At 48.5% G+C, this 15,793-nt stretch overlaps 1 protein-coding gene across 1 annotated transcript in view; it reads left to right on the plus strand.

The window, feature by feature from the left end:
• Positions 1-15,259: 15,259 nt before the first annotated feature.
• SYT13 (synaptotagmin 13) overlaps positions 15,260-15,793 on the plus strand; it is a 43,531-nt gene continuing 42,997 nt past the window's right edge. Inside the window, exon 1 of the mRNA XM_004436894.3 lies at positions 15,260-15,478. Coding sequence (XP_004436951.1) covers positions 15,296-15,478 — 183 coding nt within the window. The 5' untranslated portion in view covers positions 15,260-15,295. The remainder of the gene's footprint in view (positions 15,479-15,793) is intronic.

Below are 15,793 nucleotides of genomic sequence, written 5' to 3' on the forward strand. Positions count from 1 at the left end.
AATTTTAGCCATTATCTTTATGGACTTTTCTGGAAGAATCTACTTATGAATAAATCCAACCAACCAAAAGAAATTAAAAAAAACACACACACACACAACTGGAGAAACTGTAGTGATCATCGTGTCCATTTGATTGGTTAAGGTCGTGTTAACTACCTTAGCAAACACACCCAAAGTATAAAAGAGCTCAAACATGATAGAAGTTTATTTCTGCATCACATAAATTCCAAAACAGTTGTTTCTTGATTGGCGGCAGCTCTCCTCTCCTTGGTGATTCAGGTGTCTACCACCTTGTGGCCCCACAGAGGTCAGCACGGCATCCAGGTGTGCTGGGTTCTTGTGTCTCCAGTCAATGGGATGGGAGGGAGTGCAGAGGATCATCCACTGTGGTTTTCAGGGGCCAGGCCAGCAAGTGGCACCCAGCACTTCTGTGCATCATCCAGAGCTCAGGAGCATCCCACTGCAAAGGAGGTCAGGAAGTGTAGTCCTCTGTGCATCACCCAGAGCTCAGGAGCATCCCACTGCAAAGGAGGGCGGGAAATGTAGTCCACTGTGCAGCACCCAGAGCTCAGGAGCATCCCACTGCAAAGGAGGGCGGGAAATGTAGTCCACTGTGCAGCACCCAGAGCTCAGGAGCATCCCACTGCAAAGGAGGGCGGGAAATGTAGTCCACTGTGCAGCACCCAGAGCTCAGGAGCATCCCACTGCAAAGGAGTGTGGGAAATGTAGTCCACTGTGCGCGGGAAGGAAGGGTGACGGATTTGGTGAAAAACTTCTGTCATGCACAGATTTCTGGTGTCAGAACAGAATGTCAATGCTATAAACTTGAACAAAGTAAAAATAATAATATTCAGAGGTGGGGAAGGAGGGTGGGAACATTAGTAAGGATGCTAATATCCTCTTCTTTCTTAGTAGGACATCAATTCATTCTGCTTTAAATCAAAAAATGGAGTTAAAAAAACTATAATGACTCTAATCCCCTAATTTTGCCATGCTTTGTTTTATAATCTTAAAAGAATCTTTCCAATTAATATCTTATAAAGAAGAGCAATTATCTGAAATTCAGAAATTCATTTAGTGTAACCTCAATTTCTTTTTCTTCTGTTAAATTCAAGTGAAATTAAATTTAGTACCCAAAAATTTTTTAAGTGCAGGCGTACCTTGACCTCAAAGCTTACTTTCCACTTCCCGAAGCCTGGAGGTACCAGCTGGGAAGCTCCCCCGGGGAAGCTCAAGTGAGATCCCGGTACCAGCATAAAAATCCCTCAGCCACGACCTGGCTGGATGATGCTCTGGGCCCCACTTTCCGGGCCTCTCCATCAGCCACTGTGACGTGGACATGTGAGGAGGCTCCTGAAGGTGCTGTGCCCAAGAACAGCACCCCTCGTCTCTGCCCTGTGCCCTCACAACCTTCTGGGTGTCACTGCCCTCCAGGAAGGAGCAGAGAATGAGAAAGGGAGACGTTGGGACCGGGAGGACCCAGGCCCTCCGCCCACCTGGTTCCATAAAAGGGATGCTCTCCAGAGTTAGGGGTTGCTGGAATTTGCTGATGTGGATTCTCTTCCTCTCAAACTTGCAGAAATGCTGGGAGGTAGCACCTCCCAGAGCAGGAAGTGATCATTAAAGAAAACAGAATCAGGGGAGACGTTGGAATCAGCAGACCCAGGTGGATTTGCTATAATTGCTGTGCAAAGCAACCCTAGTGCCACTTCCGGCCCTTACCAGGACAGCTCAAACTGTGGATGGCCAAATAACCCAGCTGAGGGCTCTCGTGGACCCTGCTTCCAGGAGACATTGAGGGGAGTCTCTGCTCTTGATGGCCGCTGTGTAAGAGTTTTCTGACTCCTTTTCTGGAGTGGGACGCCTGGTGAGGATTGTGTTGGGGAAGAGGGAGAATCCCCCTCCACCCTTTCTCTTAGGGTTCTCATGGCTGGCCAAATAATGAAAAGACAGGTTAGCAGGAGAAAATCAAACAAAGTTTAATAACATGTATACATGAGAGAAACCAGGGAAACTGAGTTTCTTAACAAAATGGCAGAGATTTTTACTTTAAATAGATTTAGATAAAGACAAAGGAGGATGTTGGGGGTGGGGGAGTCAGTTATGGGAGATTATCAGAAAAGCACAGTAAACAAGAGTATGCATATTTAAGTCCTCTCCTTCCGTACTGAAAAGAGTTTCCAGAGATAAGATCATCTTCCCCTCTTCCCAGTACAAAGAGGGAGATACCTTTACAAATGGAGATTTCCCTTATAAATGTAAATGTTTGTCTGGCAACTCTTTTCAGGGCCACCTAGAAAATGTGGCCGGGGAGAGACAGAATTTTTGATAAAATGGGCTTGGTGCCTTTCCTATTGTAACATCTATTTTACATTATATTACAGCCATCACATGGTAGTGGCTCCTTCCTGGAACAGGTCTTCTATGTTAAGTTATTTAGGTAGTTTGGGGGAGGTCAAATGTCTGTCAGAGAAAATAATCAAGGTAAAGAGACATATTTCAGGATGGCCAATTTTTATCTTCCACAATTGCATGAGCTTTTGATCCACCATCCAGCCCCCAGAGAGACCCTGCCTCACGGAACACACCCTAGCCTACCTCCCTACCCCTAAACCAGGCTTGGGACACTTTCTCCCAGGTTTGGTGACTCCTCAGGCTGGGGAACAGGTCTGCAGCCAAAGCATTGCTCACCCAGCTCCACAGACGTCTCTCTCTCTGAGAACCTCGGCTGTCATTCATTCATGTCAATCATTCACTCGGCAAGGATTCACTGAGGACCAAGCACTCTACTGTGGCCTGGGATACAGCAGTGAACAGAGCAGCAGCCCTTCCGTCATGGACCTTATATTCCAACCAGGACACGGTTTCTTCACCTTGGCACTACAGACATTGGAGTTGGGCAATTTTTTGTTGGAGAGTGAGGGCTGTCCCGTGCACTGTAGGATCTTTAGCAGCATCTCCACTCTTTACCAATTAGACGCTGGTAGCAACTTCCCCTCTCCCAATCATAACCACCAAAAACGTCTCCAGGCATCGCCAAATGTCCCTGGAGGGCAAATTGTTCCCAGTCGAGAACCACTGAATTGGGGAGACACCGACACAGAGACACACACACCCACACACCTCTAACAATACATTTAGCATGAGGCTCACCATAGAGAGGCTCTTAGACGAGCTCTAGGTCTCAGTATCTGCCGTCAGGATTCCAGCTACCCAGAGCCAACGTTATTTTGTTGCCAGGCACTCTACATAGATTACCTAAGTTAGTCTTTACAACATGACAACCCCAATATTAACCATCCTCCCCCCATCCTGCAGATGAGGGAGCTGAAGCTTAAAAGCAGTGAAGTAAGCAGCCACAGCATTAAGTGGAGTAGCTGAGATTTGAACCCAGGCAGCCTGCCTCCAGACCTGGTCCTGGTAACCACTATGCACTCTGTAAACAGCAGCGTGCTGGCCTGACCTGCAGCCCCAGGATGCTCAGAACCTGCAAGGAGATCACTGACTGGAAAGCACAGGGAACACTGGAGAGAGACATGCAATTTAAAGGTGAGCTTTTCAAATGGGGTGCTGGGCCGGCAATGACAGAAGCCACAGAAGTAACCTGAGACCAGCTTTTGTCTCTCTTCCTGGTGTAATGTAAAACAGGTTCTTTCAGGGCCAATAAAAATCGATGGTGGACGAGAATGCAAAATCACATTAGTCTTTTAATGATAAAATGATAAAGACTTCTGTGAGGGATCAGAATTGGCCACCCCAAAATGTGTCTCTTTGGCATGAGGATTATTGGGGCTGGTTACTTTTAAAAACTGCAGACATGGGAGAAGCTCTGAAAAGTAGAATTTACCCTTTGTAAGAGTCATTTACATTTATAACGGAAATCTCCATTTGTAAAGATATCTCCCTCTCTGTACCAGGAAGAAGAGGGGATGACCTTATCTCTAGAAACTCTTATCAGTGCGGAAGGCAAGGACTTAAATCTGCATATTAACCTCACTGTTGTTTACTGTGCTTTTCTGGTAATCTCCCATAGCTGACTCCCCCACCCCCAACATCCTCCTTTATCTTACGTGAAGATAGTATTTAAGACGAGAACCTCTGCCATTTTGGTGAGTTACCCAGTTTTTCCTGGGTTTCTCCCATGTATACATGTTATAAAGCTTTGTTTGATTTTCTCCTGTTATTCAGTCTCATGTCAATTTAATTCATACCCCAGCCAGAAGGACCCAGAGTGGGTAGAGGATTTGTCTTCCTCCCCTACACTGCCAAGAATATGTATGTTTCCTGCTGTCATTTCAGCCCATCAGGCCCTTACTAGGTATGGTGGGAAAGCTGGAGAAACTAATGATTAATAATAATAATGACAGCAATAGTTATAACAACTAGTATTCATGAGACCCTTCACATGCAATGCCTGCCCTTTACTTGTGTTAACTCATTTAATCCTTACAAAACCCCATTAAGTACATGCAGGTTTTTTTGTATATCAATTATATCTCGATAAAGCTATTTAGAAAAAAGAAAAGAAATGAGGATTAAGAAACTGTGCGGTGCCCAACAAGTACACATTTCTCATTACTGAGTAATTGTAGATAATTATAAAATAAAATATTATTTTTCTTTAAAAAAAGCCTTATGGGGTTACTTGAGGCAATCAGGGGCCCAGAGAGGAGAAATGACTTTTCCCAAGGTCCCACAGCGAGACTGACCCACAGAGACAGGGCTGGTTCAAGGTTTTGCTGCATAGCTCTCAGCCTCCCAGCTCAGTGGGAGGAGATCCCGAGGAGCAGGTGAGGGATGGATAGAGGCACAGCAAGATGCCCAGAATTGAGCCAAGGGCATCAGCAGCAGCAGGCAGTAGAAAGAAGGCGAAGCTTCCAGGTCAGAATGTGAGGTGGGCCCCCCACGTCAGTGGAGGGGGTCTGGTGCTTGATTCACTCCCAAATCCAGGTGACTTTCCTTAGGCACAGGTAGAGAAAGGTTGGAGACAGATGCAGACAGCTTGTGGGGTGGTGTGCAAAGTGCAGATGTAGCTAGAAAGTTGGTGGTGTAGGGAGACAGCAAAAAACAACCCAAGGCCCTGCTCTGCCCTCAAGGCACAGCCAAGTTACTGGGGCTTCTCAAACTGTGGCATATGGACCACCCACACCAGCATCACACGAGCAGTTGGTTGAAAAATGTGTATTTCCCCTGTTAATTTAAATAACAAAAAACTCTTCATTTGTTAAAATAAGAAATCTAACAGAGTTATGGGCTTTTTCCCCCATTATATATGCGGGAGAAGAAGAAAGTCTAAATAGTTCTGTCCTGACTGACAGAGCATCTTACAAGAATTTATGCTCTTTACGAGTACAGCAATGTCCATTCCAGAATTATCACTAGAGAAATGGCTGGTCCGAATGCAAGTTTCTGTTTGAAGGTTATTTTCACAGGACATGGCCACAATTTCAAGTCTCAGGAGTTTTACCAGACACTTTTGTTCACATTATACTTCTGTGGATAGATTTATATCAACAGGAAACAGAATAAACTGGCAATAGGTTCACAGATATTGACATGTGGGTGATCTATTGCTGTGTAACGAACCACCCCACAACTTAGGGGCTTAAAATGATACGTTATAATCCTCTCTCATGTCTCCGTGGCTACCGGGCTCAGATGGGCAGATCTTACTTAGAGTCTCTCAGAACGTTACATTCAGACAGTAGCCGGGGCTGGTGTCATCTGAAGGCTCCACTGGGCTGGACATCCCACATGGCTCACCCACAAAGCCATTGGTGTGGGCTATCAGCAGGGAGCTGAGCTGGGCTGTCAACTGGAGTTCCTATCCATGGCCTCTCCATGTGCTTGGCCTTCCCAGAACCTGGAAGCTGGCTTCCTAGAGGGAGCATTGCAAGTAGCAAGGAGCCCCAGCAGAAGCTGGGAGGTTTCCTTCAGAATGTCACTTCTGTTGTCAAGCAAATCACCAAGGCCAGCCTACATCAAAAGTGAGAGAGATGAGGCTCCCCCTCTCATGCATTTACAGGGAGGGAAAGAATCGATGTTCATCTCTGGAGATTATCCACCACATCCCACCGGCCTCCATGTTACACAGACACCAAGACTGATATTTTCATGAATGATCTCAATTTGACATCATATCAAATCAGATTATTTGCAAAAGAAAGACCTTGCTGCCACTGTAGTTACAGAAAAGAGGGGACATGACCTTCATTCATTTCTGAGATACTGTTGTTGATTATGAACATCCAAATTTTGAGGGCGAGACCTGGAAGGTCATTAGTTAGTGTTATAAATAATCAATAAACAACTCTCAATTCTGTGACAGATCTGGAGCGGAGGATGGCAGAGATTTTACTTATAAGCAGGGATATAAGGCACAGATCTCATTAATCTTCAACACCAGGCCACCAGTGACCCCAAATCAGCCTCGCTAGAGGTGGGGCCCAGAAATGGGCATTTTGTAATTTTTATTCATGGTATTAATTTTTCTCTTCCTAATTAGAATCACTTCCAAGCCTGTTGATACCAGATTGGCCCTGGCTTTGCCTACAGAGCTCCTCAAATTCACCAAGTTGATTTGTCCCTGAGATTTCTTCTCCAATATGCCATTAAGTCTTCTTCAAAAAATCTCCCCACGGCCAGCCCAGTGGCATAGTGGTCAAGTTCGTGCTCCACTTTGGTGGGCCGGGGTTCAGATCCCAGGGGCAGACCTACACACTGCTCGTCAAGCCATGCTGTGGCAGCTTCCCACATGCAAAATAGACGAAGATTGGCACAGATGTTAGCTCAGGGCCAATCTTCCTCACCAAAAAAAAAAAAAAAAGGTTTCTCCTGGACTCTATGACCTCTAGCTTTCCTTTCAGCCCTAACATTTCAAAACAATGATAACAACTCCCAGAAGTCCAGCGCTAGCCACGTGCCAGGCATTGGGCCGAGCACTTCTCACCCACTATATTCCTTAATTCAGTCCATTTACGGATGTCAAAACTGAGCCTCCCCAAGATAAAGTGCTTTGCTGGAGGCCACTCAGCCAGTCCCCCGGTGGCATCTGAATTCACTCCGGGGTTGATTCGTGCCACAGTGCTCTGACTTGGCCACTACACACAACTACTTTCCAGCTTACCTGACTACCCCCCCAGGCTATGACACAGACCAGGGTGTCCAGGGGCTCCGGCCAAGGCTCCTCCCACTCTCCCCAGCCCTGGAGCAGTTTAAACAGTGCCAGGGGTTTCCAGGGCCTCCCTTGGGTGGGATGGTGGGGTGGCAGTGATGGGGGAATGCACATACAGGCTGTGCATGGGGGTGCAGCAAAGCCTCAGGATTGAGTTAAGGCAACAGGGGAGGGCTGGGGGCAGGGACAGGGCTCCTGTCTGTCCACCCCACATCATTATTGAGGTGCTATTATATGCCAGGCACTGTTCTAGAACTGGGGATACCTCAACAGATGACACAAACTCGTATCCCTGCCTTCCTAGGGCCTGTATTCCAAAAGGGAGACTCAGGCCATCGACAGCGAACCAGAGAGGTAAGGGAAAGTACGTGGACTATTAAACAATGTTAAAGTAAGGTAGGAAAGGAGAACAGACAGCGATGGGGTGGAGGGCAAGCACTCGTCATTTTCTATAAGGTGGACAGAGAAGGCCTCACAGAGAAGGAAGGTGATGCTGGGAGTAAAGGCATGGAGGGGAGGGTCCTCTTCCCCCCGCATCCTCTAGGTGGCAGCGTCCTCTCATCCGCGGGGCAGCACCGGTGGGTCCTCCCTCTTCCAGCCCTAGAGGAAGATCCCTAGGGAGGCTCACTTAAGTGACACTATGGGAACCAGGGCTGCTTTGGCCCATCTATAAATGCTGATTAAAAATGGGGAATCCTAGAAAACAACGCATGAAGAATTCCTGGGGTGCAAACATTGTTCTGTATCTTGATCTGGGTGCTGGATAGACAAGTGTGTTCACTTTGTGAAAATCCACTAAATTACACTTCTTATAATCTGCACACATTGCCCATAGGTTGTACTTCAATAAAAAGTTAAAAATGACACACACACCTGGAATATTTTCTTTTCACCTAAATCATAGTTTTCATTACTTTGCCCACCTCTTGCTAACTAGAGCTCTGTGCCATCTTTCTCAGAGTTTATGAAATACATCACTATAGACAAAACGCTCAGGGCTGTGCCCGACGTGGAGGAAGCTCTTCATACGTGTTAGTGCCATTTCCGTCTGCGCACGCCACAATGCGTCATCTGTGATCTCAGTCTCACTTTCTTTACACGGAGGAAGAACTCAGAGATGATTGCGAGCGATCTGATGGCAGAATCCTAGAATTTTATGATTCTTCCCAACCTTTCACGGATAACTTGCTCATACTTATTTTAATAGAAGTTCTAAAAGCAAGTGACCTTCATGAGTCTTTCAAAAATATTCACATTAGTTTTCATAGAACTAACTCTTCTTCATACTTCTATTTCCTTCATTGACATATTAATTAATTAAAGTATGATTCAATAATGAGATCACTTGGCATAAGAAGATTTGGAGACAAACACAACTCACCCTAGGTATACAGCTCAACCGGAATGGGAGAAACGCTGAGGGCATGGAGAGAGGGGGCCGCTGGCTGCGAGGTTTCACTGGGCTGCAGCCATCAGGCAGCAAGTTCTCTGGAGGGAGTGGAGAGCTCGGCCATTCTGGAAGGTTGATTCACTGGAGGTTGGGTCAGAGAGCAACTAGGTACCCCTTTTAAGTGCTGGGGTCTGCAATACTAATTCTTACACGATTATTAACGGGCTGGCATACCCATCAGGCATTGCTGGAAGCGCTTGGTAAGGCTGCCTTTGGGAACCCAGAATAATAATCAAAACCATTCATTGTTTAACTTCTGTGTCCCAGGCCCTAGCTAGGTGCCTTACGTACCCTCACAGTGCTCCTGTGAGGGCTGGAATAGCACCACCATTTGAAGCTGTCCATCAGTTAGTTCTCGATGTGTAACAAACACTCCAAAACTTGGTGGCTTAAAATGACTCCTGATTTTAATTTAGTGCATAATTCTGTGGTTGGCCCTTTGTGGGGGCTCAGCGGGGTGGTTCTTCTAGCTTCAGCCGGGCTCAATCACGTGTCTGGGGGGAGCTGCCACCCAGCTGCTCAGCTCTGCTTCTGGAAATTGGCTAGCTGTGGGCCGAGGTGGTGGAGACAAGTGGGCCACTTGATCTCTCGTCCCCCAGCAGACTGGCTGGGCTTCTTCACATGGTGGCTGGGCACAAATCCATGACAGAGAGTGGAAGCATCCGAGGTCTCTCCAGGGCGAGGCTTAGAATTGGCACAATGTCACTTCCACCACAGTCTACCAGCCAGATCAAGCCACAAGGCTAACGTAGATTAAGGAGTGAAGCAATAGACCTCCATCTCTTTGCACAGTCATATTGCGAAGGGGTGTGAACGAAGAAATGAGAATCATTGCAGACATATTGTTCATTTGGAGCAAATGGGAGCATTTTAATTCTTAATTAACATCAGCTGAGCATCCTCTACTATTTACACAGCACAGTGCTGTGTTGTCATCCTCGCAACATCTCCATGAAGTAGAAGCAATCATCCTCATTTTACAGATGAGGAAATTAAGGCTCAGAAAAATTAAGGCTACTTGCCTTAAGGAATGAGGATCATGTAGCCTCGTGCACATAAAGACAAGGGATTTGAACCTATTTCTTCTGATTTCAAGTCCACTATTCTTTCAGTCATGCTGAAGACTCCTCACCTGGAGTCCATGAACTTCTAGAAGGTGTCACACGGTCCTTGAACAATTTAGGGTTACATACAAAGTTTCATACATATTGCATTCAAGTATTCTTCTGAAAAGGAAACAGCTTTCATTAGATTCTCAGAGGGGTCTATGTCCCCTGACAAAGTTGAGCACCACATCTCTGCACAAGTGTGGAGCTTTCTCCCAACCAGGCGGGCGAAGCCTTCCAGACAAAGTCCCATCATCTTGGTACATTCCACAAACCTAGAGAGAAAGGGAGCCTTTGGGCTGGCTCTCAGAGAAATTGGATGGAATGAGGAGCTTTGCCTCTGAGAATCAGAATGTGTTACTTCATCTTGTGCTGAGATGGAATCAGGGGTTTGAAAGAATACTGGCTTGTTGAAAATGACCTGCCAGGGCAGGTGGCGACCAGCAGTGGTCAATGAGGGAAGCTGCCACTTGCTCAACTCCAGAATAGTTTTCTGTCTTTTGCACACTTGGATTTCTGTTTCAGGGGTGCCCAGACCCAACCCCTTTCTCCTTTCTGCCTTAAGATGTGGCCCCAGGGCCGGACCCATGGCTCGCGTTCCGCTGCTGACGGCCCGGGTTCGGATCCCAGGCGTGCACTGATGCACCACTTCTCTGGCCATGCTGAGGCCACATCCCACATACAGCAACTAGAAGGATGTGCAACTACGACATACAACTATCTACTGCGGCTTTGGGGGAAAAAAGGAGGAGGATTGGCAACAGATGTTAGCTCAGAGCCAGTCTTCATCAGCAAAAAGAGGAGGATTAGCATGGATGTTAGCTCAGGGCTGATCTTCCTCACACTAAAAAAAAAAAAAAAAAAAAAGATGTGGCCCCAGAATTGCTGAGAGCCAGCAGCAGGAGTCCTGGGAGAGGGCCTGACTCCTGGCCTTGACTGAGTTCCTTACCTCCTCGCCCCACTGCCAGGGTCTCAGCTCTCCCAGGTCTGCATTATCCTGCTGGGGGCCCCAGATCTCCACCTCCTTATGCCAGGCAGCTTCCTCCTATGCCTCCCCACTTCGGCAGGGCCTGGGGCTTAGGGAACCTCCAGTTGGCAGTGGTCCAGCTTAGAGAAGCACAAAGTCATCAAGTGAGAGAGCTAACAACACAGAGCTGAAAAGTGAGGGACAGCAGAGAGAAAGTGACCCGCCTGCCATGCCTGCCCTCTCCTCACGCCATCCACAATTTCAGCCCGCCATACAACTATACGTGTCTTCAAGGAAGCTTGGCCTCCCTCTCTCTAGTTCACCGGCATCCACTTTGTCCCCCTCCAATCTATTCTCAATACGGCAGCCAGAAGGATCTTTTCAAAACACAAATCTGATCATATCATGCTCCCCTGCCTAAAAATACCCAATGGCCTTCCATTATGGCCTAACAAGCCCTGTTGTCGCCCCTGCCCCTCCCTTCAGGCTCATCTCACACGGAGCTTCTCCCAGCTCACAGAGCCAATTGGTAAATATTCAGGAATTTGTTGGCATCTGGAAATTGACCATGGTGGGAGTATCTATACTAGAGAAGTCAACAAATGCTACAAATCAATTATTTTTTTCCCCCCGGAGAGCTGGTTGACCAGCACACTGCTGCCCCACGCCCACTGTGTGGTTCCATCTCAGGGTCCTTCCATACTGTTTCTCTGCCTGGAACACTCTTCCTTCCTTCTTTGTTGATTTAACTTTACTCTTCTAGACCTCAGTGCAATTGCTACTTCCTCTGGGGAGCCTCCTTGGTGTCTCGGAATAAGTCGAATCCCAACCTTGATCTTCTTCTTCTCAGCTTGTGTCACAGTTGTAATTTCACATGTATTTGTGTGATGAATGATTATTGTCATCTGCCCCACGGGAGTGTCAACTCTGTGACGAGAAGGACCCGTGCCTGGTTTTGCTCACTATCTTTGTTCGATCACCCAGCACAGTACCTGGTACATGGTAGAAACTCAAAAGATTCGTTGAATTAATGACTGAGTTAGAGAAATATGCATAGACAAGAAGTCCTAAGCTATGCCTTCTGTGGCAGAAACTTCTTTTGCTCATGCAAACTCACCGTCTCCTCTCTATCTCCCAGTCTCCTTCGCTATTAGGTTTGCCATGTTACCAAATTCTGGCCACGGCAGTGGGGTGACAGGTACATACTCTGTTTCCAGCCATGGCCTCTGAAATGTCACAAGTGGTCTTCAGTGCTCTCTCTCTTCCCCATCTGCATGGCCAGAAGCACAGGAGTCACAAGACAGAAAAAGGCCAGATTCTTGAGTCACCAACTGAAGACAAAGCTGCCCACACAAGTCCTCTGACCCTCCTTGAACTGTGGTAGGAGCAAGATGCACTTTTATTGAGTTAATCCCTGAGGTTTTGAGGTGACTTGTTACTGCAGCAGAACTTAATATATCCGGACTGAAAACACTTTCCCAGCTCTATCATTAACTCCTTCTACCCTTTGGTAAGCCACAATCTCTCTGGGCCTCAGTTTCCCTGTTGGTCAAATGAAAAGATTCCACAAGGAGACCTCTGAAATCCTTCCAATGTTAAAATTTGGTTGTTCTGCTTATATATTATTTTCTCTCTAGCACTATATGCAGACACTAAATATTGGCTAAACAAGAGAAGCTTCCATATTTGAAATTCTTTCCCCCAGATAAAGGCATTTAAAACCTTAGAAATTCAGAGTGGTTACTCAGAATGTTTAAGCAACAACATCCAACATCCAACAAATAAAATATTCATCAAAATAACAATGGTGACATTTCATCAAGAAGCTGGGGACCCTTCTGAGATCTGCCCCTCAGCCTTCCAGAAGCTTCCCCAAGCATCCTGCTCTGTCTGCCCTGTGGCAGTCTGGCGGACCCGGCATTTCCAATTATTACCCAGCCTCATCCTCAGACTGTCTCCACTGTTCCACTCGGCTGATTCTGTCAACCGCCTTTCTGAATAGAGATGACCTCGTTTTTCAAAGGAACCCACTAATGCCTTTTCTTAGAGAGTTGTCATTAAAGGCTACTGCCTGGGTATCAGTAATGAAGAAGCAAAAGTCACATCTTTGATGAGATGTAGCCAAGGTGATGCAGAGTCCTGATGACCCACTGGGTTTCAAACCTCCTGAGGTCCATCCTAGCTCTGCCGTGGGTTCACTGTGTGTGAAAGAGGCCAAAGGCAAGCTGTTCTTGTGTTGGGGTCTGTCTTCCTGTTAAGAATGAAGGTGATGGCAGCTGCTCCCATCCCGGTAACCATAGTAACAGTGGACCACACGGCAGGTGTCTGAGCCCCATCAGACAATGCCTGATATTAAGTGTTCTTCATCTTTCCCCTCACCCCCACCCTGGATCCTGTTAGGTGACAGTGAGGGTCTCCCAGGAGAGCAGCTCAGGCATGGAGATCTGGACTGACAGCATTAATTAAACCTCTTATTTCCCCAGGACGTTTTGCATTGCCAGGCCCGGGAGCAAGAAAGCCTCCCAGGGAAGCTCTTATGAGAGAGATCGCTGAGTCTACCACCAGGGACTAAGCAGCTTTGTCTCCAGAGTTGGCAGCAAATGGCGCTTAGTAGGAAAATGTGCCTGGCATACAGCAGACACAAAATAAATATTTGTGCAAGAGCCACTTTAATTAAGTGGGGCTCATATAGCAAATGGGATTCTTTCCAAGCCATTGGAAGTCCTGCATGAGATGATCATTGAGCCATTCACCCTTTCAAAAGTTACTGAATGCCTGCTGTATGCACTCATGGGTGATGGCCTGGAGCCTCTGAAGATGTGAGCTTGCTGAATGAATCCCAAGTCCCTGGGAGTGGCTGGGGCTCAAAGGCATGTCGGGAAGTGTGTAAAGGAGAGTCCAAAGAGATTGGCAGGGACCTCATCACAAAAGACTTTGGATCTAAGTGGAGATTCTTGGGTTTATCCCTGGAGACACTTTGAAGACTTTTATGCATGTGAGTGACAGGGTCAGCTTTGCATTTCAGAAACACCCTCTTTGATGCCCTGTAGGGAAAGGGTTAGAAACTATTGCTTTGACCAAAAAAAAAACGATGTTCTAGAACTTCCAAAACCAGGCCTTAAGAGAATTAGTAGCTTCTGCTTCCTTCATCTTGGAATCCAGCTGCCATGCTGTGGGAAGCTCTAGCCATGTGGAAGAGAACCCAGTTGACAACCCAGTGGTGCTCCCAGGGGCAGCCAGCACCAACTGCTCGCCATGCAGTGTGCCATCTTGGACACTCCAGCCCAGCTGACCACAGTCCTGGAAGACATCATGTTGAGCAGGAAAACAGCCCAACTGAGCCCAGTCAACCCACAAAATCATGAGAAGTCACAAAACAATTGTAAGCCACTAAGTCATGGGTGGTTTGTTAAGCAGGGTAATGGAAACACTAGAAGGTACCAGATGGTGGTCACGTCTGCAGCTCAGCAGAAACGTCTGGCTGGAACATCACAGACTTGGGAGTCATTAGCTTCATGGGAAGTTGAAAGCTCTGTTGTGGATGAAATCGCCTACATCTCTTCTCACACGTGCCCAGCACACCCGGAGCACAGCCGCACCACAGCAAATGCTTGTTGAATTCAATTAAACACTTTGCATGATGAAAAACACTGATAACTACTGTTTTCTGATCTAAGACAGTCCTCCTCATGCCTGGAATTCTGATTTCTCCTCCCTCTGGGCATACTCCTTTAATTTTCCCTTTCTCTGAATCAAATGTGGACTCCTGGCTGCTGCATTTGATAGTCTTTCTCCTCTTAAGATAAATCCCTTCTCTGGGTGAGACCTGTCGACTTGGAATCTGCAAACCTGAGCCTGGGTTCAAAATGACTGGATTTTTCTAGCTGCTCTCCAGCCCCTCTGAGTCGCAGCTTCCTTATTTGGAGGTGGGAATACGGCAGATCGTGGACTACCGGGTCCACACTAAAGAAGATGCGATTAAATAGAATCATTGAGATCATCTTCCCCAGGACACGGGTCCGGTCTCAACCGCAGACACAGCATCCATTCCCTCTGCCCCGCCGCCTGCCCCTCTCCCGGGTAGGGAGCACCTGGCAGGTTCGGGAGATGGGAAATCTCCAGCTTAGTGTTTGAAAAGCTCATGGAGGACCCAGTTTTACAGCCTCGTCGCCAGAGGGTGAACAACTGGTTAGCAGTCTGGAACAAGGACCCCCTCTCCAGACAGAGCCCGCAGGCCTGGGTTCGAGTCCTGGTTTGCCCGCTAACGCACAGGGTGACCTCGGCGAGCTGCTGTCCTTCCTGGGCCTGTGTCCTCGTGCGTAAAGCGGCAAGAACGGCCTGAGGCGACCCTAAGGTTCCTTCCACCCGAGCGGCTCCAGCTCCCGTTGGGGTGGGGTCACGTGTTGTTGGGGAGGGTGGTGCTGAGTGCGGGCGCACCCGCCGGCTCGGGCCACCTCCTCCTCTGACGTCCTCCAGCCGCCCTCCGCCCGCCCCTCCCCGCCCTCCGGCGGCGGGAGACCTGCCGGCGCGCCCGGATCCCGGGAGCTGCCTGGCGGCGGGCGGCGGGCCGGCCGAGCCCCGCGCGGGGACCGGGCACCATGGTGCTGTCGGTGCCCGTGATCGCGCTGGGCGCCACGCTGGGCACGGCCACCAGCATCCTCGCGCTCTGCGGGGTCACCTGCCTGTGCCGGCACATGCACCCCAAGAAGGGGCTGCTGCAGCGGGACCGGGACCCCGACCCGGAGAAGGCGAGAGGCGGCGTGCTCCGGCCCGCCCAACAGGTGAGCGGGGGCGGCGCCTCGGGCCCCAGGCGAGGTGGGGTCTCCCGGGCTGCGCGGCGGGGGAGCGGTGGCGGGGAGCGGTCGCGGTTCTTCCTTAGGCGACAGAGCGTGGCGGGGTGGAGGGCTGGCAGACGTGCTAGAGGACCGGCGGAAGGGTCCTGAAGGCCTGGGGGGTGGGGGAGGGGTCAGGGAGGATAATTAGGGGAGGGAGGCTTGTGGGGGCGAGAGGGGAACTGGGACAGCGAGCTATAAAGGGGTGGGGCCGGGAGGGAAGGGAAAGGGGCCTTGGATAGGAATAGGGGCTGGGAGTGCGGT

The sequence above is a fragment of the Ceratotherium simum genome, chromosome 34, assembly GCF_057802395.1.
Source record: "Ceratotherium simum simum isolate JZ-2026a chromosome 34, ASM5780239v1, whole genome shotgun sequence".
Taxonomy (NCBI): Eukaryota; Metazoa; Chordata; class Mammalia; order Perissodactyla; family Rhinocerotidae; genus Ceratotherium; species Ceratotherium simum.